Source organism: Lathamus discolor, chromosome 2, assembly GCF_037157495.1.
Source record: "Lathamus discolor isolate bLatDis1 chromosome 2, bLatDis1.hap1, whole genome shotgun sequence".
NCBI lineage: Eukaryota > Metazoa > Chordata > Aves > Psittaciformes > Psittacidae > Lathamus > Lathamus discolor.
Window position 1 is genome coordinate 96,108,359 of NC_088885.1, and position 26,645 is coordinate 96,135,003.

Sequence of the window (26,645 nt, forward strand, 5' to 3'; positions counted from 1 at the left end):
GTTCTGGTTTGGTAGGAGGGATGTCCTACCTGCTTCAGCATCTATTGTGATCTAGCAGTCAGAAGAAGCTGAAGTATGTCCTGCCCCTTACAAGCCCCACTGAGTCCAGACATAAAGGTTAAGGTATAAGAAAAATCAAACATCTCTAAACCATTTTTCTTGGTTTTGAAGAAAGCTGCTTATACAGAATGATTCAAGAAAAAGGAAGAAATGGTAATAAATACTGTCATTATTTTAAAATTCTTTCAGACAAGGGAAATCTTTATGAATTTATACATTTGGCGCAGCTGTAAATTTCTTGGCATCCTTATGTTCATTTAGGGAAATTCATGTATATGTATATATTTATAGGAAATACATTCTGGAGCTTAATCCAAAGGTTTGCAAACTTCCTGGCTCTCTGCAGAGCCAAAACGTGTGTTTTTATGTCTGTGTGATTTTTGCTGATTTCACTATATAATATCTTGGCAGTTCTGTGGTCTTCCCAAATTCTGCTTCAGTGTACATACGTCTCAGTTCTGTTGCCGATTTCTTTCTATGTTGCTGTTCCTTAACAGTTACTTTTTTACCATCTAGCACTTATTTTCCAAAACACAAATTATCAGTAATACATGCTACTGTTTTTACTGCACTTTGGTTTTATTTTTCTATTATTTGAGGCATATTTTGGCCATTGCTTGTTCTCCTACTTGAGGTAATATTGTGCAAAGACAGCTACTGCACATACACCAGCCCAGAATATCTCCTTTTATTTTTCTTTTTAGACATTGAGGGGGTTGCAGAATTTTAGTAATAATTGTGCTGCAGAAATGGGACTTCTGGAAAACCAGCTTCCTGAAGGTGTTAGCATGACTTCTCCATGTACATACAGTTCTTTTAATATCCTTTATATGTTCTTGCTTACGGTTAATAAGTAGCATACAAAATCTGCATTTGAGAATAGTTATCTGAAGGTTATCAAATGCTTTTGCACTGTACTAAATGTAATCCCCTCCCTTACAGGTGCAGAGAGAAGAAGTATGACTATTATAGCCTGCCGAAGACCTCTGTTGTGATAGCTTTCTATAATGAGGCTTGGTCAACACTTCTACGAACTGTTCATAGTGTTCTTGAGACATCTCCAGATATGCTTTTGGAAGAAATTATCCTTGTAGATGATTACAGTGACAAAGGTAGGAAGAATAATCCTAAATAATGTTGATTGTTGATGGGGTTATTTTAGTCAGCCAGTCCATCACAGAATCACAGAATCCCAAGGGTTGGAAGGGACCTCAAAAGATCATCTAGTCCAACCCCCCTGCAAGAGCAGGGTAACCTAGAGTACATCACACAGGAACTTGTCCAGGCGGGCCTTGAGTATCTCTAACGTAGGAGACTCCACAACCCCCCTGGGCAGCCTGTTCCAGTGCTCCAGTCCATGGGAGAAAAAGGTAGTTTGAGTAACATGCCATAAAATGGTACAACGTAGGCATCTAACTGGAAAACAGTTTTTCTTGGAGCATGCCGGTGGAATGTTTCACTTCCGGACCAAATTTAGTTTAGAATAGGGAAGCACATTTGCTGTGTTGTAACATGACTGCTTGCATATATAGATAACCTACAGGTTGGTCAGAGCATTTCAGGTTTCCTAATTTGGGCAAGTTTCAATTGCTCTAAGGTTGCCTTGGTGTCTATAGTGAGAGCTACCTGGTTATGTTTTCTTTTCAATTACGGGACACAAAGATGATGGTGGCATTTTCCGCCACCCATGAATTGTTTTAAGAATAGAACTTTAATGTGTAAAGTTTCACATAATGTTTGAGAAGCATTTAGTTTGAAAACTAATCACAGGGGAGAATATGGAGCACTCAGTTTCTTAAAAGTAACAGTGATCAGCATCCGTTCAAGTTCTGTGCTTTTTCCTTGTACCTTCCTAACACGGACAGTGTAGCAGAATCAGAGCTTAAGATTCACTGCATAAGTAATATGCTACTGAAAAAAGGAGCTTTCTGTGGCATCACCTAAACCAATTGTTCTATAACTAATTTTTTGTCTTTTTCTGTGCTGTTCCAGAACATTTAAAGGAGACTTTGGAAAACTATGTGGCAGGCTTGCGCAAGGTGCGTCTTATCCGTGCAAACAAGCGAGAGGGGCTGGTTCGAGCCCGGCTGCTGGGTGCGTCTGTGGCGAAAGGAGACATACTGACATTCCTGGACTGCCACTGTGAATGCCACGAGGGCTGGCTGGAGCCACTGCTGGCAAGGTAAGGTGATGCTCTGGGAGAAGAGACAGTTTGGCATGCTTCTGAGCTGGAAAAAATGACTCTGTGCAGACATTTACTGAAGGTTACCACAGTCTGGTCCCTGAGGCACTGCAAATGTTTGTCTCCTGGAGGTTGGGTAGCGAATGGAAGAGCAGGAGGTGGATTTTTGTTTGCTCCAGCCTGCTCTTTTTCTTCAGAAAAGAGAAAGTTTAATTTTGAGGCAGAGGAATGCTCCCCCAGCTTTGAAACTATCTTGGGAAGTGTAGTTCCTTCTGTCAGCCTGGATGGTGGATAAGAAGGTCTGAAAAGATGTATCCCCTATTGCAGGGCAACATGAATGTAAGCAGATTGGAATAGAAGTCAGTAAACTTCATCTTCCAAGTCCTGAGCGAATCCATCTTTCCAAACCAGTTCTGATATAAAGCATCAGAACTGATAGGACAGGGAGGAGTTAATATGTCAATACTGACTTCTGCTTGGACCCATCTGTCATGGGTCACTGTTCCCAATCCCCAACAAAACCCCCTAAAAACCAGAATATCGGCTCTGTATTACAACTCAGAATAATTACTATATTCTTAAAGCCTCACTTGTGTGTAGTCAGCAGCCATACACTTCTTGCTGTCAGTTAGCCACTGCTACACCTTGCTGCTGCACCTACATCACACGAACAAAGCTGTGTTGCTTTTGCCCTGTCTGCTGAAAGCATAAAGCTTATGTCTTCACCCCTTTGGATGCTATTAGCAGATACTGATAGATACAGTACAATCCTTTCCTCAAGGTCAGAGGTTCGATTTGCATCATATAAAGTTTCCCACCAGGTTCTGTAAGCTTCAGAGAAGGACCATTAAAAACAGCCCTGTGCAAACTGGAGAGAGATTTTCAAAAGAATAGACTGTCTTGAGGCATGCAGGTCTTTCTGATTCCTAGTGGAACTTGTATTCTCAAACTCTTCATGCCCATTTGAAATCGTATCTGGAATAATTTATAAATTGTCATATTTAATTTGTTTCTGACTTTCACACCAAATATAGTCCAGATTCCTTTGGGTTAGCTATGAATAATTTAGATAACGTGAACAAAGGAAAAGGGGTAAAAAGCAAAGAATAAGCATAGTTTTAAAGACTGTCTTCTGAAGAAAATATCAGTACATAATTGTGGAGATGGTTCTGTAATTTATTCACTTCTTCAGCAAGCCACTAGATGGCAATCTTGAGGAAGGATTGGGATAATTTTAAGTGCAATAATTCACCTGCTGTAAAAAGTTAGCATAGGTTGTGTCTTGGAATTTTTGTCCTTCTAGCTACAGATGCAGCCATACATCTCTAAGGGGATCTTTGCATGGTGTATCTGACTGAAATGTGTGGGAGCAGTATAGCAGTGTTAGCATTTTGCAGTGCAAACATAGTTGTATTTGTAAGCTGCCTGTGCATTGTCTCATCTAGTTAATTCTTAACTTACAGAAAAGGTGATGCCCTTTCACTTACCTGTTTCCTTTCATAACTGAAATAATGTGCCAGCTACTAATCTTTACTCCTTTTCATTTACAGGAGCAACAAAGCATTTTTACAGTTTATTGGGATTTTTTCCCTCTGTGTACGTATCATTCTCATTGCTTTGTACATAAGTTGTATGCAAGTGAGACAGGAGATAAAAATATTTGTATAAGCCCTTTTGTGTGCTCTACCAAACAAGATTTCAATGGCAGATTCTAAAGAAGAAAACAGCTGTGTTGCATCTTCCCTCTGGCAACAAGAGACCATTTCATACTTAAGGCATTCTGTCTCAGCTCAGACAATACTTCTTTGGAGCCACTGCTTTTCTCTGATGCATTTAACCATCATAAGCTGCTCTAATTTCACAGTTGGAGCCCTTTGGTCAGCCTGTGGGTTTTAAGCTTAATAATCTCATGAGAAACAAGCTCTTTTTGAATGACAGATACTCACATCTCTTCCTTGTTTGGCAAAATAATGCATTCAGTTTTCCTTCTTCTCTGGAATATGCATATCAGAAAATCAGGGCTAAAAAAAGTACAAGAATCTTAAAGTCACTTTGTTTCATTGAACTAATGGGAGATGTCTGAGGCTGGTGTAGAGAAGATTGCTAAAGAGTGATTTAAGAGAACATAGCTTGAGCTTGCACTCTTGAAGTTTCTCTCTCCTAGTATTGGGAGGGGCCTTTTCAGAGGTTGAGGCAAAAGCAAGGAATCCCACCGCCTTTGGTAAGGGAAATGCTTTTGGAAAGGGATCCAGAAAGCCCTGCATGGTAATGAGAAAAGGGAGCAAGGTGTTTATGTCCTTGTAGAAGCAGACCTGCAGGAAATGTTGTCAGCTCTGTTGTATTTGTAGAATGATAAAGATCTTAACTATCTTTAGATCGGCCTTGCTGATAGGTATGCTATTCTGCAGCACTACCTTGTTTCTCCTTTTTATCACCTATGTTGCCAGAGTTTCTGGAGGCCTCCTTCATGTATGTTTCGCTGTTGGAGATCTAATTCCCATGTTGCGTGGCTTTTTGTTTGAGCTCATTACTTCTTTTTGAGTTACTGTTGTAGTGTTCAGTATAACTTTTTGCAGATGATCACAGCTACAAGAGCAACCTTGACTTTTAAGGGCCAAGCGGCTAGCTAACTATTCAACCTTGCAGGACTATATAATCATGCTGCTCTCTTAATATGTTAAACACAGCTGCCTGTACAAAACAAAATAGACATTTTTGTTGAGAATATGGTGCTGGCAATGGCAGCCAAGCCAGATGCTGAATGTGTTATCTCAAGCCATCTGGCATACCTTGCTTCCACTGTCCAGGAAGATTGATGCTTGCCAGGTGCCTACAGCTGAGTCCATCCTGATGTATCCTCCTGATGCATCCTACCAGTTATTCTGGTAGCCGTTATTTCCTTGTATTGCAGCATGAACTGTAAAGGAGTTAAAACTTGCTCTTTGGCATTCAGGCATTCTCTGTTCTTGACAGTTATAATTTTTGGGATAAGTTTCTAATGGAAGTCACCCTTTTCTTTTAAAACCGTACTAGGATTGCGGAAGAAGAATCGGCTGTTGTCTGCCCTGTTATTGATGTTATTGACTGGAATACATTTGAGTACTTGGGAAATGCTGGTGAGCCACAGATTGGCGGATTTGACTGGAGGCTGGTCTTCACTTGGCATAGTACCCCTGAAAGAGAACAGAAGCGGAGGAAGTCCAAGACCGATGTGATAAGGTTACATTTTATGCATCTTCTGAAACTGTGAATGTTCTTGATTTCATTTGGAAATGCCAGGTGCTGAAAAATGTTTGAGAAATGAACATATTACTAAAAATGACATATTTTTGGTTCCTCTCCTTCCATTATTTTTTTATTTTTTTTTTAATAGCTCCAGCTTACCATACTCCTGGAAAAATATTTCTCTGAAAGCTGAAATTCCTCTGTAATCTTCCATATAGAATCCTTATTGCACAAGTGACCTCTTGGCTTCTGCAGGCAAACTCAAACATGGAAAGGTTGTAACAGATTAACCCATGTTGTAAAAAATGTATCGTAGTTAATGATGAAAATGGACAAAAATCATCAACTAGTGAGGAGGCGGAAGTAGTTTTGAAGACTTTGTCTAAGCTGTAGTGATAGTGGTGGTTTCTTGAGCTCTTTTCAAAGGTGAACTAGCCTGCCAGTTCTTTATTGAGATGAAATGGTACAGCTCTACCCGCCATTGTTTCTATTAAAGGGCTCAGGAGCTCACACGGATGTCTGTCTTGGGGGCTTTAGTTTTGTGTTAAGACAAGTTGTAGTCAACAATATAATTTATAAATCCATGCTGTGTTTTTAGGAGAGGTAAGGTAAGAGTACAAGCAGTGCCTCTGGAAATTCGGCACTATAGAAAAGGGCCTGATAGCTGAGGGTTCCTGTATTCAGCAGTGTATTGTAAGAAATTAAGCAGGTGTTTGGCATTTTTAACATCATGATTTTGTTAGTCTTTGCTTTTATTTATAATACCTTGTGGACTGCAACAAATACAGAATGATTAATTTTTCTCGGTCTTTTCCGGGTTACTTATGATGATAATAATACCCAGTACTTCACAAATATTAATGAACTTATCTTCAACTGAGGGGGCTTTTTCAGTTGGAAAAGTGAGGCAGTAATTTAATCCTTCTCAACATGTATTAGGCTACCTCCTCCTTAAAAAAAGTTTCAAAATAGAGTAAATGTTTTTAAAGCCTTTGATATATATATATGATGCATTTATTTTCCATGACAAGAAGAATTATCTTTGGCATGCCAAGGGGAAAATGATGAGGGATAAATCTTCATGGTTAGCCCAAGGACTGTGAGCTCAGCAAGTGTCTGGAGAAAGCAGCAGTGCCGAGAGTGGTGTCACTGACAGCTATGTTTGGAAAGATGAAATCTGGAGTGAGACCAAAGAGCTTGACTGGTTATAGAGTTTGGGTTTTTTCCTTCTGTCTCACCTCATCTTGTTCCATTCTTTGAAACAACATATGACAGTGTAAGACAGTGTTACTTCAAAAAGATGGCTGGTAAAATTAGTTTTGACAGATTAAGAGTAACTGATCACTGCACATAGAATTTGTTAGTATTTACCTCAACAGCAGTTCAGTAAAATGCATGAAGTGTCAGATGAATTTAGTTCCCACCAGCATTATATGCTTGACACGTTAAAGAGGGTAATTTTTTAAGACTGCAAACAATTAGGGACAATACTGAACAAATACAAGCTTATGTATATATGCACACAGTAGCCTACTGAAAGCACATCCCTTAAGTCTGCTGAAGCTCTGGGCCTTATGATGTCTGATGAGGATCTGGTCTTGACCTCTGATTTTCCGCCCCCAAAAAATACAGATGGACAGATCTCGGAAAGAAAAGTCTCTTTAGGGTTATATTTACTTAATCCTGCTTATTTGATGTCTGAGAGATTTTCCGCTTGATATAGGATCAATAAAGTTGTTATTAATTACTAAAGCACAAATATTTACTTATCACTTAAGTAAAATGTATAAGGATATTGCACTTAAAATTTCAGAGCTGACTCATAATTCTGCCACAGAAAAAAGTTTGTTCTACTACGTGAAGGTGAGAAACGAGTCATTTATTGTCACTTGCAAAGACACTGTGATTGCAAAAATTTATATTAACACAATGTTTATCTTCTCTGATTTCATTGTTTCAGGTCCAATTTTTTACTACAAAATTAAATGGCCTGATGATAACCATTCGATAGCTGTTACTTTGTGTCCAGCAAAGACAGAAATGGAAAATAAAAATAGACTGTATTTTTTATCCGTTGCATTGGTTTGTTAATTGTTTTGCTTTTTTATTCAGTTCAGAGTTACGATTCTCTTTTGTAGGTCTCCGACCATGGCAGGTGGATTATTTTCTGTGAGCAAGAAGTACTTTGATTACCTTGGTTCATATGACACAGGAATGGAAGTCTGGGGAGGAGAAAACCTTGAATTCTCATTCAGGGTAAGTGGCTCAATTGAAAGGTTTTTTTTTTCCTTGAGAATAAAAACAAGCTTCTTGTGTCTTTCTTCACGCTCTTTTACGTGGTGAGATAGCTATAATGTAAGCAAGTGTTAAAAGAGTATTTTGGGAGATATTTATATGAATCTTTTCCTTGTTCCCACACTTTGTTGTAGCTGTTTTTCCTTCCCAATAGCTATTTAAAAACAATCTTTAAAAACATGTCTTTGTTTTGAACACCAGTATAAAATCTAAGTAGTGGTGTGATGTTAGCAGACGAAGCTTACATTCTGCGGCTTGAAGAGAATCGTTGGAAAGAAATGTGTATAATTCTCTAATGTGACTCATGGCTCTCACTGTGATTGCTGGGAGTTAGCAGGAGGCAGCAGGTGGCAGTTACCTGTGGGGCAGGATGCGCCAGTCCCTGCAGTTCTTTAAGACTCTTTTTCTGTTTCACTTCAGGAGAAGTTTGTATAAAAGCTGTAAAAATCTCTAGGAACTGTAGAGCTGTACCCCACTGGGGACCAGTGCTCAGGTGTGAGGCAGGTTCATGTCTTTGTGTCGATTTTTTTTTTTTTACCAGCTGACACCAGATTTCAGGGCTAAGTACTACTGTAATGTTACAAAACCACTTTCTTGAGAAAGGAGGTATCAGTAGGCTGTCTCACTTGATGTCTGCTTGTTAACCAGAGAAGCATGGAGTCTTCCTGGTTGCTGTTCCTGTCTCCTGCTGGCTGTAGCGCGTAAATCCTAGCAAAGAGGGCACAAAAATAAGGAAAGAAAAGGATAAGGATAAGGGAGGATAATAAGCACATAGCTGGAGTTGACATGGCTTCTGTCTGGAGGGGGATCTCTCAGCTGGAATTGCTGTTTGATCTGAATTTATGACCACCTCCTTACTCACATAGGGAAATGTTTCTGGCCTGTAAGTCCAAATGCACAGCCTATCCAGCTCCATCAGCTCTGTGACCTTCTGAAGCAAGAGTCTCCCAGCTGTCTCCAGTTCTGGTGTAGCACTGATTGTTGCAATGGGTCCCCTCTTTCCACTGGAAGGGATTTCCTTTCTATGGGATATTTGCTCAGTCGCAGGGTCAGGATCTGTGAAGTAGCTCTTGATGAAATTATTGTTATACCTCCTTTTGAGTTCCACATTAACATCAGGAAGAACTTCTTTACTGTAAGAGTGACAGAGCACTGGAACAGGTTGCCCAGGGGGGTTGTGGAGTCTCCTACACTGGAGATATTCAAGGCCCGCCTGGACAAGTTCCTGTGTGATGTACTGTAGGTTACCCTGCTCTTGCAGGGGGGTTGGACTAGATGATCTTTTTAGGTCCCTTCCAACCCTTGGGATTCTGTGATTCTGTGATTCTGTGAGAGGCTGCTCAGGGAGCCAGGAGTAGCAATAGACTGGTCTTATACTTGGGAGCCCAAAGAAGCTGTGCTGATCATCAGTTGCAACCCAAGGTAGGTTAAACTAGAAAGCAGCCTGGCAGTGCATGCCATCCCTGTTTTTCTTGCTTACTGAAGGACAGAGAGGGGTGATGACAATGAGAGTCACACATTTTGGGTACAGATGCTTACTGACCTGAGGCTTGCTGTGTTTCTCCAGTTTCTCAGCTATGACACCCTGCAGCAGAAAACTAAAGAGAGACAGGAGACTGCCAGTTTAGCAGCAACCTACATCAGAAAGCATGACGTTACCTCCCACAAATACAGCATAACAGTAGCAAGCATGTTGGATACGTGCATCTCTTGAGCAAGGCTGGCTCTTGCAGGCTCTTGTTTGTGTCTGCTGTTGCACATGCAACGAGACCAAGCACCGATGAGGTGGAGAGGATGCTGCTTTTGAAAGTGGTACTGCATAGAGTCATAGAATCATACATGCTCTGCCTCAGCAGAAATTTGCACCAATGCATAAGTTTCTCCCAAAGCAGCAAGCTTGGATACAACAACAGCCACAGTTGACAACTCATTGCAAAATCTACTTAACATTTCTGAAATGCCTGCAGTCTTCTGTGGCCCTGGCTGTCACAGTTTTGGTGGCACCAATATGGTTGCCCCCTAACCAGCAGTAGTTAGGAGTAGCACTGCCCTAGATGGCAGTGGTTCTCCTCTGAAATGGATTGTGGGAGCTTTATACAGCTTCTTGTAGAAAGCCTTGAAGATAGCCCTTTCTGCATCCAGTTCTTGGCTTTCTGCTTTTTAGGGAGACCAAGGCTTGCAGACAGGACAGGTCTGACCCTGCCCTGTATGACACGGAGTGCCCCTGCACTGGCTGCTGCTTTAGACCCAAGGTACCGTTATCCATTGACCTCTACGAGGCTCGGACAGCAAGTCTCATTTTTGTTGTCATGAGCTCCCCTGAACCAGGTGTTTGACCCCAAGGGGTGAGCAGCATGTTTGAGCAGTGCATTTACTCCTTCAGCGTGGAAAAGCAGAAAAAGAGCAGCAGCAGGACATCCAGGAGCCAGCGAACTGTGGGGTTTGCACAGGCGTGCTGCCATAGGCGGATGACATGGCACATGGGTGCTAAAGCCTGGGGTCTCAGGACAGTCCTCCAGCCTCCACAGGCATACAGTGTGCCGTGCACCAGGCTGAGAGTGGGAAAATGGCTCATGAAGTCTAACAGAAGTGCTTAAACAAGGAAGCAGAGAGACTGGTGTGGATGCCTGCAAGCTGCAGGTGAATTGAGCTGCTCTTCTGGGAGACCAAGAGTTCTGCAGGACAGGCTGTGTGATGGCCAGTGAATGCGCCTGGGTGTGTTAATGTTACTAGTGCAGATTGCCAGTAGAATGTGGGTATTGTACACAACATGCTTTCTTCTGTTTGATATAGAGCCCCTGTACTTGTGCTTCCTGCAGTGAGGATTACAGTGGAAGAGAGCAGAATGCAGTGGTATTGCTTAATTGTGTTCTTCTGGCTTGCCCGCAGTGCTCAAAAAGGTCAAGAGGGATAAGTCAGTGTTAATTCTGCTGTTTCTAGACCTACCAGACCTGAAAATTAGGAGCAGGTGTACTGAAAACCACTGTAAATTATTGTTCTTCGTGTCTCTGAAAACACCACCCTCTCCTGATGATATGAAAGGACTTTTCCTCAAGCCTCTCCTTCTCATACTTCAATTATTGTAAACTGAAGAAATTCTTTGTGGTTTTGAGAGGTGCAACAAGGACACAGCTTCAGCTAAAAGCATGATGACTAAGAGAGATGGAAGCTGCGTGCTCAATGCAGGATCGAGTCAATGTGCCTTGATTTTGGATTGCTTAATGCTATTAGGGTAGATAAAATTTCACTTCATGAGCATAATGGGCATTGAAATGTCTCCTTCTGAGGGATGCAAAACATGCCCTTTCATCTTCTCCCTCCTGTACATGGAGCGAGGCAGGGAGAAGCTGCAACCAGGTTTCCCCCCGACTCTGTTCTTGTTCCTGCTAGTGGCACTGCAGTGTGAGTTTGTTTCTGAGGACCAGTGCTTGATACCCTTGTGGTCTGTCCTTCAACCCACCATCGCAGCATGAGAGAAAACCGGGCATGTGCAAAAAGGGAAAGTTATTTACTGATAAGTAAATTTCATAGCCCGTGAGCCTGGATCATATGCTTCCAGTTGCCTCAGGTCATCTTTTTTCTGTTATTTAGTACTGCTTCCTTCTGCCTGGATCTGTAAATCTGTCTTGTGGCAGGAGCAGCCAGGATGGGTTTGAGTGGCTGGGGAGGACCTTCTGGCCACCCAGCTCCCAGCAGATCAGGGGTGAGCACCACAGCCACCAGCCAGCCAGCAAAATCGCAGCAGAGAGGGGAAATGGAACTGCGTGCTTTCCAGTTTGTTCAGGAGTCGGCATCCATTTTTTATTTCTTAATTCTTCCAGAGTCCTAAAACATTAGAATGGAGATGGTAGAGCTTACAGAACTTCTCTAATTTGGAGTTTATCGACCCAGCATTAGATCAGTTGACCAGAGACTCTGGCAGAGATGGGGATCCAAGGCAAGACCTGAACATTTATTGTAGCTTTTCATAATGCCACCATCTGTCTCTGAAGAGGAAAGAAGAAAGTATCGATAGTCTGCATACATCCAGATGAAAGTGAAAGTAAAAAGGAATGTCACCTTCATTTCCTTGTACAGTGAAGGAAAAAAGTATGCTTTTAGAATGAGAGCTGCAAGGTAGCCAAACCTAGTAAAGAAACACATTTATATGCACATGAGCATGGAAGTATGCATTAAATCTAATGTGTTTCTTTGTTACAGAAGATTGAAATTTTTTTAGGGGAAAATCTTCAGTCACTTACTTAGCATTTAGTGATCAACTTTAGTTTCTCTATTGAATTCCTTGATTTTAAGGCTGTTAATTTGTATGTGATCTTAGAGAGAGGCTAAAATGTTTTCCATTAAAGTAAAAATAAACCTTTATGAGAATTGTTTAGCTGAAATATATGTAATTCAGGGTTTTTTTGGTAATAGGAAGATGAGTGGTTTTGAACTGTTTTGATGAAAGAAGCAGAATTAAATAAGCATTGCTTAGCAACCTGTGGTTATTTTGTAGAGAAATGTAGAATTTTAATTAATGAAAATTCAGCTGTTGTGAAATTCTGTTCATGCCAGCAATTTAACAGAGGTATGGTCAGCCTATATTACTCCATTTAAATCAGACTTCATCACAGGAAAGTAGAATAATGTGCTTTCCTCTTAAGTTCAGTACAATTTTACTTCAGTAGTTTTTATGGTCTGTCTGTTCCTCATATCCTTGTGTGATAAATTTCAACTTCAAAAAAAGTAACACTGGATACAGAAATAATGTAAGAAAGCTATTGTTTTGAAATGAATCTCAGAAAGGGAGATCTTAAAGTGAAAGTAGGTAGCTGGTTTCATATCAACTTCCAAAATGGTAGTAGTGTAACTTATATGTGCAAATATGCAGATTGTTTAAAAGATTAGTATGGAAATCTATATTTCTTGTATAATTCCTTTAATTATCTTCCAGTTCAAATGACAAATACACTGCTTACCTAAAAAGCAAAACCTCACATGACAAGCAAGAAATTAAAGTTTTAAATCCAGGAAGTAAAGATTATCCAGTGCTCCCTAGAGCTGAATAATGAATTTCCTATACCTTTAAGGAAGTGGTTTGTTTTAAAAGTAAATAGATGTATTAGAGCACTTACAGTTTTGTTAAGCACAGTATTGTGCCATACACGAAGGTCTGATGTCATTATCCAAAACCAAATCAATGGAGATGTTAATTGATTTCTAAATTAAGAAAATAGAAATCATGAGTAACTTAAGAAGTGTCTTCAACTGTAGTGGCTTTCTAGGCCCCTGAAAGTCCCAGGGAGAGAGGTGAGGAGTCCCATCACTGAACTTTTGTCACTGTTAGGTAGAGAAGTTTTATTTGCCCCCTCATAGCTTTCACTCCTGCTGTGTTTATTTGAATAGCATGTAATTACAAATGTATGTATAATACAAGAATGTTGTCAGACCTCTACCCTTTAAGCATTTTCCAGCTAATTTCCTATGTCCTCCAGTTATAAAGGAAAGACGAGGTGCCACCTATGCATGGTTGAACACACTAGGAGAATTAGCCTGCTGGAGTGCTAGTTCTCAAAAATCTGTGGAAAGTCTGTTGGAGCTGTTGGTGATAGTTTGTCCATATGACTAAGTTTCAGAAACTGTGTTTTGGGCACCCTTCAGAAACAAAACTGTGATTGCACACTCTATTACATAGGAAATACCTAGCTGTGCTTTCCTTTCATTATATCAAACTTGAGAACAGAATGGCTGATGGGAAAGTATAGGTGTATAGATGGACTGCCAAAAATCTGTGGTTTTGAAAAGAGAAGAGACAATTACAAAAATCTGTAGAGTACTGAGGCTAATGTATTCACTCAGTGGTCATTTATGGGCTTTTTCTCAAGGGGTGTACAATTTCCTTGCCCTGGGGAGCCAGAGGCATGAGTATGAGCACAAGGACAGAGTGAGTTCTGCCAATTCCACATTCAGGTTCAAGCATTTTCCTTGACAGCAAGTAGGAATATTGCTTTAAATAGTGGAGGTTGTTTCACTCGTGCTAGTTTAACCACCATGAGTTAGTTACAGAATTTGTCTTTTTCTTTTAATGTGTTAGGTCTTCGGTTCCTTTCCTAGCTTTCCAATGAAAAAAGTTAGTTTTATTTTATGACCAGGTACCTATGCCTCTCTTCTGAGAGTGCATATAGAAATGGGAACACAACTTACCATTCTCCAGTGTTACGACAACCTTACCCTGTTTTTCCAGTAGAATATGGACAAAGATTTCTGGTAAGAAATCAGTTACTGGTCATCAATTACTTTCTAAGGCTGCCATTTGCATGGTTAATTTCACAGAATCCACACAGAATCCCAAGGGTTGGAAGGGACCTCAAAAGATCATCTGGTCCAACCCCCCCGCAAGAGCAGGGTAACCTACAGTACATCACACAGGAACTTGTCCAGGCGGGCCTTGAATATCTCCAGTGTAGGAGACTCCACAACCCCCCTGGGCAACCTGTTCCAGTGCTCTGTCACTCTTACAGTAAAGAAGTTCTTCCTGATGTTAACGTGGAACTTCCTATGCTCCAGTTTACACCCATTGCCCCTTGTCCTATCACTGGATATCACTGAAAAAAGCCTAGCTCCATCATCCTGACACCTACCCTTTACATATTTGTAAACATTGATGAGGTCACCCCTCAGTCTCCTCTTCTCCAAGCTAAAGAGACCCAGCTCCCTCAGCCTCTCCTCATAAGGGAGATGTTCCACTCCCTTAATCATCTTTGTGGCTCTGCGCTGGACTCCTTCAAGCAATTCCCTGTCCTTCTTGAATTGAGGGGCCCAGAACTGGACACAATATTCCAGATGCGGCCTCACCAAGGCTGAGTAGAGGGGGAGGAGAACCTCTCTTGACCTACTAACCACTCCCTTTCTAATGCACCCTAAGATGCCATTTGCCTTCTTGGCCACAAGAGCACATTGCTGGCTCATGGTCATCCTCCTATCCACCAGGACCCCCAGGTCCCTTTCCCGTTCACTACTTTCCAGCAGGTCAACCCCCAACCTGTACTGGTACATGGGGTTGTTCTTCCCCAGATGCAAGACTCTACACTTGCCCTTGTTAAATTTCATCAAGTTTCTCCCCGCCCAACTCTCCAGCCTGTCCAGGTCTCGCTGAATGGCAGCACAGTCCTCTGGTGTGTCAGCCACTCCTCCCAGTTTTGTGTCATCAGCAAACTTGCTGAGGGTGCACTCAGTTCCCTCATCCAGGTCATTGATGAAAATATTAAACAGCACCGGTCCCAGCACCGACCCCTGAGGAACTCCACTAGTCACAGACCTCCAGCTAGATTCTGCGCCATTGACCACAACTCTCTGCCTTCTTCCTTTCAACCAGTTCTCGATCCACCTCACTACTTGATCGTCAAGCCCACACTTCCTTAGCTTATCTATGAGGATGCTGTGGGAGACAGTATCAAATGCCTTACTGAAATCAAGAAAAACTACATCTACCGCTCTACCATCATCCCTCCACCTAGTCACTTCCTCATAGAAGGCTATAAGGTTGGTCATACATGACTTCCCCCTCATAAAACCATGTTGGCTGTTCTTAATGACCCCCTCATCCTTGATATGCCTAGTGATGGAGTCAAGAATAAGTTGTTCCATCACCTTTCCAGGGATGGAGGTAAGGCTGACCGGTCTATAATTACCCGGGTCCTCCTTCTTGCCCTTCTTATAGATTGGTGTGACCTTTGCCATCCGCCAATCCTCAGGCACCTCGCCCGTTTCCCACGACTTTCCAAAGATGATGGAAAGTGGCCTAGCAATGACCTCCGCCAGCTCCCTCAGCACCCGTGGGTGCATTCCATCCGGACCCATCGATTTACAGATGTCCAGATTGCATAGCTGATCCCTAACCCAATCCTCATCTACCAAAGCAAACTCCTCCTTTGTCCTGACTCCTTCTGGGGCTATAGAAATCCGGGGCCCTCGGGGAGAGTCTGCAGGAGTAAAGACAGAGGCAAAGAAGGCATTCAGCACCTCTGCCTTCTTTATATCCTCTGTCTCCAGGGTACCCACTTCGTTCAGCAGTGGGCCTATATTGCCTCTTGTGTTAGTTTTATTTGCTATGTATTTGAAGAAGCCCTTTCTATTGTCTTTAACCCGACTAGCAAGATTGAGTTCCAAGGAGGCCTTAGCTGTCCTAATTGCCTCCCTACATCCTCTAACAACTGTCCTATATTCCTCCCAAGCGGCCAGCCCCTCCTTCCATAATCCATAGATTCTCCTTTTCCACTTGAGTTTGCCCAGCAGCTCCTTGTTTAACCACGCCGGTCTCCTAGATCCCTTACTTGACTTCCTACTCATTGGGACGCTCCGATCCTGAGCTTGGAAGAAGCGGTCCTTGAATGCTAACCAACTATCTTGAGCCCCTTTACCGCCTAGTACACTTTCCCATGAGACTTCCCTTAGCAGTTGACTGAAGAGGCCAAAGTTGGCCCTTCGGAAATCCAGAACTGTGGATTTGGACAAGAATAATGCCTCTCATCTTTTTCCTGTTCTTTCTTTCTTTGCTTGTTTGCTTAAATAAGGCCTGTATAACTTGAATTGTAGACCAGAGACCTGCAGAAATATTGTGGACCATTTCTTATCATGCCTTCAGAGAAATAAAGCTAAGGAGGCAATAATTGCACACCATATAAAACCAGAGATGGATTTATCTCCTTGTTACTCCCAGTGATTTGCTCTGAGTTCACAAGGATTATTCATCAAATGAGACACAAAATTATTGTCCTTGTTGCTTATAGTGTGCCGTGATATTCTTGGGGTATTATTCTTACAAAGGCTTATTGTTACTGTATCCTTCTGCTTGCAAAGATTCAAAGTAATGACTCACAATGTCAATTCTTTCCTCAGATATGGCAGTGTGGAGGAAGTCTTGAGATCCACCCTTGCTCCCATGTAGGTCACGTTTTCCCCAAGCAAGCTCCCTACTCACGGTCCAAAGCCCTGGCAAACAGCGTGCGTGCAGCTGAAGTGTGGATGGATGAATATAAAGAACTTTATTACCACCGAAACCCACATGCTCGCCTGGTGAGTTCAAGTCCCTTATTCTTAGAATTTCAGTAGAATTTGTTTTCAGTGAAATAAGTATTAATTAAGCTAATATTTAACATTAAGTGCTTGTTATGTTTGCTTCTTATTTCTTCTGAAACTTTTTCCAAGCATAGGGTCAGTGTATATATAGTAATATAGAAAAAAGTCAGAAACTCTGTAAGACTAGAAGGCAGCTAAATCTCTGTCAATATTAAATGAATAAATGAATAAATGAAGGAATAAAGTTAAGCAAGGTGACTCAGGTAAGGTGGAAGGTGGAGCTGTTTAGCCTGAAATGTGCACTTCTGTGAAACAGCTCATACAGGATTCTATCAATAAAGAATTACAGAAGAGACACACACTGAACGAATGTTAATCATCAAGTTTCAATGAGCAGTAGCTCTTTAAGTGAACAGCATGGTAATAATCTTAACAATATTACTTACCTTGTGATAATTGTAAAGCTTTGGACTGATGTAAGACAAAATGGATTTTCCTCTTTGATTTACTGCTGCACGACGTTTGATTAAAACCAAATCCCAATAAAGTCAATATTGCAAAGATTAAAGTAATTAAAGTCAGTCCTGGGAGCTCAGATGAACATGTCCTTAATAAAGTGTCTGAAGTGTCAGCTCTGATGGGTTTTTTAAAAAAACAAAACAGTTAATATCTTTATGAGGAAAAAAATAGAAGATCATTTGTATTTTTCAGGAGATAAATACTATCAGAATTGAGTAGGTCAAAACTGTAAACCAGTGTGCAAATTCATAGCTTGGATATAGTTATCATGAGGGGCCTGTAGGCTGGGAGACTAACACTGAAATATCCACATAGTGCCTTAAATGAACCTCTGGCACAGATTTCAAAATTCAGGCCTAAAAGAAATAATTCTTTGCTGTTTCTTATTTCTGGAGGTGCTTAATCTCCCCAGGCACTTCTCTTTGCACAGCAAGTTTTCAAAGTGCTGGCTTTCTGGTTTTGTGCATGCGATGGATGGGCTACTGGGCACCCACCTCTGGCTGTGCTGGAGCAGAACTTAAGGATCAGGCAGGGGGACAGGGAGCCCCCCACATGTTTGGGTGGTCTACCGCGATAGATGTGTTGGGGGAAAAAGTGCTCTTGAAACCATTAGGCTTTTAAACAATGTGCTGGAGGACACTGGGGAAGCTGAATTTGGTTAGCTTCCATCTTGTGTTCCTTTGGATTAAACTGGATAATTAGATTATTATAGTCCATGCATTTGTGATAATTGTTTAACATCATAAAAGCCATTTAGGTTTTATTATTAGTGTCTGACTTTATGAGAAATACGGGGTTTGTATATCTGAAGACAGGAGCTCACAGGCAGTGCCAGCCTGATTCTGCTTGTCATATACAATGAGAAAACAGCAATAAATGCTGACAGTTTTTCTTGTAAAGTTCTGGGCAACTTATGTCTGTGATGACAGAACTTTAAAGGATATTTGTGTGTTAGTGTTGGGAATTATGCATATTGGCTTATTGTAACAGTGTGGATGTCAGCAGAGACTTGTGTGGGTTTTTTTTGCACGTATCAAAGCTACCACGGATGCGCTCTGGTTTCTATAGTATTCTATGCACCAGTTGTTGCAGTGGTTGAGTTCAGACCCTTTTACTTCATCTAATCCAAATATCCAGTTCCATGGCGTAATGAAAAAATGATTGATGCTATGGCTGCAGAATTTGGTTCCATAAAGTTTCTCTTCAAGATTAATGTTCAGACCTTGGAGCTAATATGTCTTGCTCTTTGTTTATTCAAGCACGCATCTTTGCCTCTGTTCTATATCAGCTTTGTGTTTCCAGTGATATTTCCACATCTTTGAGAAATGCAAATATACATGTTGTTTGATGAAAGAGTATGTCAAATAACCTATAAAAATCTGGGGCTGCAAATGCTATCTCATGCCTGACTGTTTGAAGTCCTTAGTCAATATAAAGACAGATTTTTGAAGAGAGACATGAAAAGATGTGAACTTTGCTCCATCTATAGACAGGGAAACGTCTGCCATGAAAGCTTTCCTCCGGAGTTTTAAGACTTCATACTCCCCACCCACCGAAACTGTGAAGTTCTAAGGAAACATTAGCAGATTTTATAAATTTCATCAGTTAACTGTAAAACTGTTGGTACAGGTAATTTGCAAATGCATGGAGTAATAGTTTAAAATTCTCAAGATTCATTCATTGCTTTTGAGATTTTCAATTATCCAGCTAAAGGGAGTTTTATTTTCCAATACATCATCTCACTTCCCAGAAATCTGTATTCAAGGACTTCCTTACTTGCAGAGTTGAGGAGTTTTCTCAGACAAACTGTCCTCTAGAATATTTTAAAACTTTATGTTCACTGTTCCAATTCTTTTTTTGTCAACATTTAACAAATGTAAGGATAATGAAATCAAATCCAGCACCCAAACATGAGGATTTTTCCTGGCTAAAAGTCCTACTCATCACTTTAGCATACGGTTCCTAATAATGTATAAAGATAATTTAAAAGAGAGCATCTGTTCTGGTTGGGGTTATTTTTAATCGTTTCCTTCTTCTTTTTCCTTTTTTTCTTTCAGGAACCATATGGAGATGTGACAGAAAGGAGACTCCTTCGAGAGAAGCTGAAATGTAAGGACTTCAAATGGTTCTTGGAGAATGTGTACCCAGAGCTTCATGTACCTGAGGACAGACCAGGCTTCTTTGGAATGGTACGTGGCTGCTGAGAAGGGGCCTCCTTGCGGTTCTCTGAGCTCTCCTACTAACTCAGTATCAAGGTATTTCTAAGCTAAAATCAGTTTGGGATTTTGGTCAGATTCAGTTAAAATTGGTAGGCTTTAACATGTGGTTTCTATCAGAATTTTATTCTAGGGGGTGCTGTTCATGAAGGAGCTCTGTGAGAAGGGAGAAGAACAGTCAATGTGGCCAGGAATTACACCTTCCAATTGACACTTTGGGAGTGTTAAAGGCAACAAAAGATGACTTTGTTAATTTATTAAAACACCAAAGTGTTTCATTTTTTAGTTGTTGACTTGAAAATAGAATCGGAATCAGCTAGGTTGGAAAAGACCTTTAAGATCATTAAGTCCAACCTTTACCCCAAGACTGCCAGGTCCGCCACTAAACCATAACACTGAGGGCCTCATCTACACAGTTCTTGAACACTTCCAGGGAGGGTATTTCCACCACTTCCAATAGAAAGTGCATTGAAACAAGTATTTGCACATTTTATCTGATGAAGATTATTATGGGAGAGGGAGCTGGTGCTGTGAGCTCACAGATCATACAGGATTCTACATGTCAAAACCAACGTGTTAATTTTTAACGTGGAGGTCACTTCAGATCAGCACAGGTTCACAAGTAGTTTTTGTTGGCTCTGTATCAGAATCCCCTTCTCCTTTTTTAAGAGTTGACAACTTTCTATGCTGTTTGCAGCTTACAAATAAATATAAACTAGCTCCGTGTGTATCACATTTCTGTAATCTCATTTGAAAGGGATGAAGGCAGAGATGATGCAGCAAATACCCGCTTGTCTGAAAAATGCGTAGATATCTGCTGCGTGTCTTATTAGCAAGACAAGACTGCACCTTTCTGCCAGGCAAAGCTGTATAAAATGCCTTCCTGATTACCAATGCCGCATTGATTTAGAAGTACTTCTGCTGGTAACTTGATCACTCTGCAGATCTAGCTAAGCTGCATTCCCACACTGCTGCATCACATCCAGCCTGTGTCACAACAGTCTTGTCTTGCTGCCATCTGCACTTCAATTACTCAGTCTCTGCTGGATCTCCTTCAGTGGAGGAAAAAACCTGATCATTGTGGGTGTGCAAAACACACAAGAACCAAGTCTCCCCACAGTCTTCCCTAATAGCTTTTTTACTTGTTGAACGGAAAAGATCCGAATGTGGAAATACTGCAGTTTTCCATAGAGAACAGTTTTTCCCTTGGGGAGCTATAGGAGCTCCCCTGGGGAATGCATCATCTGCCAGCAAAGCCTTTGGGAGCCTCCAAGAGAGTAGCCACCCTCCTCCATTCGTCTTGGAGCTTGCATTTGAGTTGGTATCTCTCTGTGGTCACTGGCATCAAAGGTAATATCCATCATTACTCAAGTACTTTGAACGGTCCCCAGTACAGCACTGGTTCATTTTCAGTTGTTTTGTGCTGGATTGCTAACTGACAAGGTCAGTGACAGCTGAAGCAATAACATGTTGAGACTCACTTTCCACAAGCATTTCAGTAACCTTATCCTCCCCTCCACTTCCATCCTTTGCCCTCTCAAGCAAAGCCGAGACTGGTGGCAGTGACAGTGCTTCAACCCCCTCAGAGGGGAAGGGATTTGTGCAGCTTCTTTCACGATTTAACTGCACGTGTCATCCTCAGCAAAGGTGTTGGCAATACCTAGAAATAATAATTCTTGTTCAGTGCTTCTTGAGGTATCTGTGGTGTAATTTAGGTGTGCTCTGTGTATTTCTCTAAAATCAATCCTTAAATGCTGTCATCTAGTTGTGAGCAGAATAAGAATGCACTTTTTTTTCCAGGAAGAGTTTAAAATGCAATTAAAGTATAGTTATACCCTAAGAAAGTGACAGTGCAAAAATGACACCTAGTGATTCAACTGTTTTGTGGATATCGAGTCCCATCTGCTAACTTCAGTGAATCATTGATCATGTTCTTTACTCTTGCTTTAGCTGTGTAGTGTTTTTCTGGTTCACAAAAATACTGTGTTTCAAAGTGTTGGCTTTGCTAACAGCACAGCTTAGTGTGAGGTTATTCAGTTGTTCAAAGAGACTGCAAAGGAATATGGGGATTTCTCCCTCCCTTAAAGATCTTTACACTGAAGTTGAAAAGCTTTCTAAGGTTACCCATAGGTCAGCCACGTTATTGAAATAAATGCAAGAATTATTGAGCAGCATTCAGTGCCATGCACTAACAAATAGATACTGGTGTTAATTTTATTTAAACATACCAAATTTTTAATATTTGTGCCCAAACTATGATTGCATTCTTACAAACTGTCTGAGGCCTAGAAATGAGGCAAATACTTCTAACTTGTTCTTGGGCTCCATGCAGCTTTGGAACTTTGTGTTGGACGTGATCTAAACCTTTTAAGTTGAATTTATTTGGGGGGCAGGAGGGAGTGAAGCTGGTAGACAGTGGGTTAAAATATTAAGATGTTGGCGTTTCTGGTAAGGCTGAAAATCCTTTTTAGGTTCTTGTGCAGAGCACTGATGTCTCTTTCTTGCTGGCATAGCACCTGATTTGGCTATCCTTGAGCATGTACTTACCAGTGAAGTGTATACTGTACTTCTGCTGCAGCCGGTGTGAAATCTTACAAAAGACTTGAACCCCAGGCCTGTGCAGATTGCCCACCCTCACAGCCCAGACTAGGTCTGCTTAAAAATCTTAGCTGCGATGGGATGGGATGGGATGGTGTGGACACCTCTAGGAAGAACTTTGATCCATTTTATGTGTCTAATATTAGTACTTTGATGTCGCTGCATCGTGCGGGTAGGTGAAAATGGAGGAACCGGGCAGCTCTGTGATCTTTTCATGTTGTTGATGAATGTGGAAATGCATGGCTGCAAAGCAAGGGTTCAATAGCCAGGGTTCTTCTCCCCTCATACTAAGTATTGCTGGCATATCTGAGATTGAAGATTGTGGTCAGCCAGTGAATTTGGTTTTGAACTTGGCATACAGATTGCTTTAAAAAGACAGCATTGACATAAAAATCAGGATTTTACCTCTCCTTTTCTATAAGTTTTATTACTTGGCGGTGAGACCACGTTATGTTCAGATATGACAAGTTTTCCTCTGTTCTTCTCAAACAGTTTCTATCTGGTCTTTATTCCAGCTGATGTGAAGCAACTAAGCTGATAGATGTTTGTGGCTATCTAGCTGATGGCTCTTTCATCATCTGTCCTTAAAGGCATCTGAGACTGACTGAATCATTTGGGAGATCAAAAACTTGCAGTTTTCTGTTGGCCATTTCCTTCCACGTTTTCCCTCACGACAGTCTAATCTTCAGTGAATTCCAAATGCTTAGTCACAATTTTCTTTGAATTTAGGCCAAAAATAACCTTAAAAAAATCAGGAAGAAGGATTTTAAGCCTTTAAAACTATAAAGAATTTTGTTTTGCTGTGACATATAAGAGAGAATTTTGTAAATTATCTAAAAAACACATGATATGTAGGGGCAAGCTTACAGAAGAGATCTTCACTATGTGGCTTAAGTTATATAATCAAGAAGACTATTGCATGTCTGGTGTTACAAGTCCTCGGAGGCACCAGGCTCCAAAACAGCCTTCTCTAGGGCATACCTTTAAAACTGCATTATAATACAATTTCTATTGTCCCACTTGAGATTGAATTTGTACCCAGTGTTATGACTGACTAGACCTGGAGATCTGATGCCCATCATAGCAAAATATGCACCACTGTGTTGGCTGTGCAGCCTCTGAAAGCTTGAGACAGACCTTTTTAAAGGAAGTGGGAGAAGTTCAAGCGTTTGATACTAATCTCAAGTAAATACAGCATCACTTCAGACATGTGCTTGTATGTTCTTGAGTTTCCCAGGTTGATCTGGACTTGCTGGAGTGAGCAACTGGATTCCAATAGCAGTGTGTCATCATTTTGATTCCTTCAAAGGGTCTTAGTCATCAGCATTGTATACCTGTTTCCGCATTGCATTTACGAACTTAACAGAAATCTGAGGATATTCACTATTTTTAATTCAAAAAAGCATGATATGAAAATGTCATATGCTCAGAAAAATCATCCCCTGTGACTGCTCAGATTACCTTTTGAGGTAAAAGCTTATGACTGGTCAGTACCATGAAGCTGTTCACTTGCTACAAATTTCCGTCTTACTGTGTCCCACAGTATCATCTGTCCATTCCATTAGTGCATCAGCAGCAATGCCACTGTGGTGGAATAAAGAGGATTCTGATCTGTTTTGTGGATGAGAAGTTGGCTGTGCTCCACTGACTGTACTTACCAACTAATGTAATGAAGTTCTAATGTCAAAAATCTGTTGTTGATGTGTTGCTTGCAGTTACATGACATAGATTTTATCTTCAAAATAACCCCAAAACCGGATTAATACCTGTATTCTGGCAATATATGCAAGTGTGCAGATGTTAGGAAAAAACAGATTTTAATTTCTCCAAACAGTAAGGGATAAAGGTCTGAGGTAAATATTTCCGTAGCTGCTGTTTATTATGTGTCCCAGCCTGCAAATGAGTGGTAACTTGGTGGCACTGTAGAGTATGCCTGCAATGTTTCAACAGGAGACAAACACTGTAGAAACATGCAGCCAGCAATCCTGCATGGGTAGAACTTTTTAGATCTATGTGTTTTAATGGCAAGGTGATCAACATTTTTTCTTGCTTCTGTTTCTCTAATGCAGCATTCTGCAAAAGAATTAAGGTAAGTCACAGAGAAAATTTTGTTCTTATTGCATGATGTGTTTATGGTGGATATAGGAATAAAGATAGCTTCAGAAATGAATGGATGATTACTGTTTTGATAGAGCTGTTGCACATAAAGGGAACTTAAACTGTGTTCTCATTTAACAAGAGAAAAACACTACTTTCACAAATTTTCTCATACTTTTTTCTGCCTAGGAACAGAGGGGTTTTAGTTTTTTGCCTAAATGGTGCAGCGATCAGATTTTCGAATCTTTTATCATTTCAGATCAGGTCATCTGACAGCTTAGTATGGACTATGCCCGCAAATTATGTCTTGAATATCTATTAGGCTTCCTGATGAAGTGTGGGTGTAGAAGAATATCTGCTGATGTCTGATAAAACAAACTAAAAGAAATAGGTTGAGATATGGGCCACGTATGTTTAGGAATATGTCTGCACGTTCTTGATGTAGAATGTAGAAAGATGAGAAGCTTATTGTTTGGTTTACGTCGTTACACGGTAGTGTTAAAATCATCTGTAAAATAAACTTTCCTATTTTTGGAGGTGTGGTACTTGCCTAGTGTTATGAAAGTAAATGAAATGTCTTCTGACAACTCAAGGGAGGGGTGCAGCAGCTTAGTGGGTTCCCAACAAACCAAGCTGTGCTTTCTGTAGAAAGGGTGCCCAGGGAGGTGTTTTTGCTTCTGGTAAAGTAAGGATCAATTTTATCAAACACCAAATTCACATGTTGGTTTGTCTTGTACTGAAAAATTCCACCAAATGCTAGTGGAAGCATGTTCAGAGAGGAATTAAGAGGCAAAGCCTGTAAGGGAAGGGCTTTACTTCTATGTTTATATATTTGGCTCTGGCAGGAGAGCTTCACAGCCCCAGCAGGCCTGCAAGGGGCCCCAAGCCCTTGGTGGTCCTCCGGAGCCCCTCTGTATTACTGTTGGCTTGGGCCAGCAGCCCAGGCATGCAGAGCACCGAGAGCTTGGCTGTCATTCAGCGGGAATAGGCACAAAGCAGTGGAAAGAGGACGTTGGGTAGCAATAAAAACAGAAGTTAGGAAAGCAAAATGTATGTAGAACACAAATATTTACTTTTTCAACTTGTGTGGTTAGCTCTGTGGTGAGTTTAGGTCCTGCAGGGTTTGTCTTGTTTGTTTGGTTTTAGCCTTCTGCAGTCCCTTCCTGTCTATCCATTCTCCCCATTGAGAATCGAGGATGCAATTATCATGACTAGTTAAGAGCAGTGAAATTACACCTTGCTGAGCTAACTCTTCTGAGATTTACTATGCTTATTCTTTTTGTCTGTGATATAATTACATTCAGTAACGGGGGCATTCAGCTTGAACCTATGCTTGCAGAACCTCTTTTGCCTTGTGTAATTTTAAATTCGGTTAAGTGGCTAATACTAGGAGTCAGTAATTGTTATGACATTGTTTAACTTATTTTCAGTCACTTTTGCCTCCTTAATACTTAAATGCAAGTCCCTGATAATTAGCCTGATGTTTTTAAAATGAGGTGACTTAATGCTTTAAAATTTAATCTAGAAGTTATGCACCTTGTGTGTCAGAGATCAACCACACTGGTAAAGAATGTTTAATGTCACACCTAGTGTCTGTCTCCAAAGATCTATGTTACCCACTTTGATGTGTAAGATACTGTTCTTAAAATCTGCCTTAAAATCTGTCTGCTTGTTCAACCCCAGGAGGGTACTGGAATCCTTTTGAGAACAAATCCGTGTAATATCTCCCATTTGGCAAACTCAGAAAAGTATGTAGTCTTCATAACAAAAAACTGAACAAGTGCATCCTGGGGGTGGGGGAAGACATAGCTGACTCTTCTGTTCCATGCAAGTTGCTGGCTTGCTGGGTTTCAACACAGCTTTTCATAGTTCCTTCATTTGTAAATACACAGGAACACGGTGTCATTCCTAGGGGAAGCCTGTCTGCTTCAATGCCCAAAGTCAAGATGGTCCCAACAGTTTTATTTCACACTAGTCAGAGAGATGTTGCCATTGGATCCATTTGATCTACTCAAGTTAATTTGCTCTAGCTCTAGGATATAAACCTCACAGCCCAGCAGGATGGCTGTAAAGTGACTACAGCATATTTTCCTTAGTTTAATACTTTAAAATATTCTTGTTTTGATTAGCTGAAGAATAGAGGAATGGCAAACTTCTGTTTTGATTATAACCCTACAAATGAACATCAAGTAACCGGACACAGGATCATACTGTACCCATGTCATGGCATGGGACAAAATCAGGTAAGATTTGGTTTACTTTAATTCTGACTAACACGGTTGTAATGTAAAAAAGTATGGTAATGCAATTTTGATGTATCTCCAGGTCAGATTTTCTTAATTCTGAAGATGAGTCTACCCAGATGAGGGAACTCATACATACCTTAATTATACCTT

The 26,645-nt window shown here is 40.9% G+C and overlaps 1 protein-coding gene across 1 annotated transcript in view; it reads left to right on the forward strand.

The window, feature by feature from the left end:
• Positions 1-26,645, forward strand: part of GALNT12 (polypeptide N-acetylgalactosaminyltransferase 12) — a 52,735-nt gene that overhangs the window by 14,070 nt on the left and 12,020 nt on the right. Inside the window, exons 2-8 of the mRNA XM_065667803.1 lie at positions 1,003-1,172; positions 2,053-2,242; positions 5,276-5,461; positions 7,606-7,723; positions 16,640-16,816; positions 19,396-19,527; positions 26,379-26,492. Coding sequence (XP_065523875.1) covers positions 1,003-1,172; positions 2,053-2,242; positions 5,276-5,461; positions 7,606-7,723; positions 16,640-16,816; positions 19,396-19,527; positions 26,379-26,492 — 1,087 coding nt within the window. The remainder of the gene's footprint in view (positions 1-1,002; positions 1,173-2,052; positions 2,243-5,275; positions 5,462-7,605; positions 7,724-16,639; positions 16,817-19,395; positions 19,528-26,378; positions 26,493-26,645) is intronic.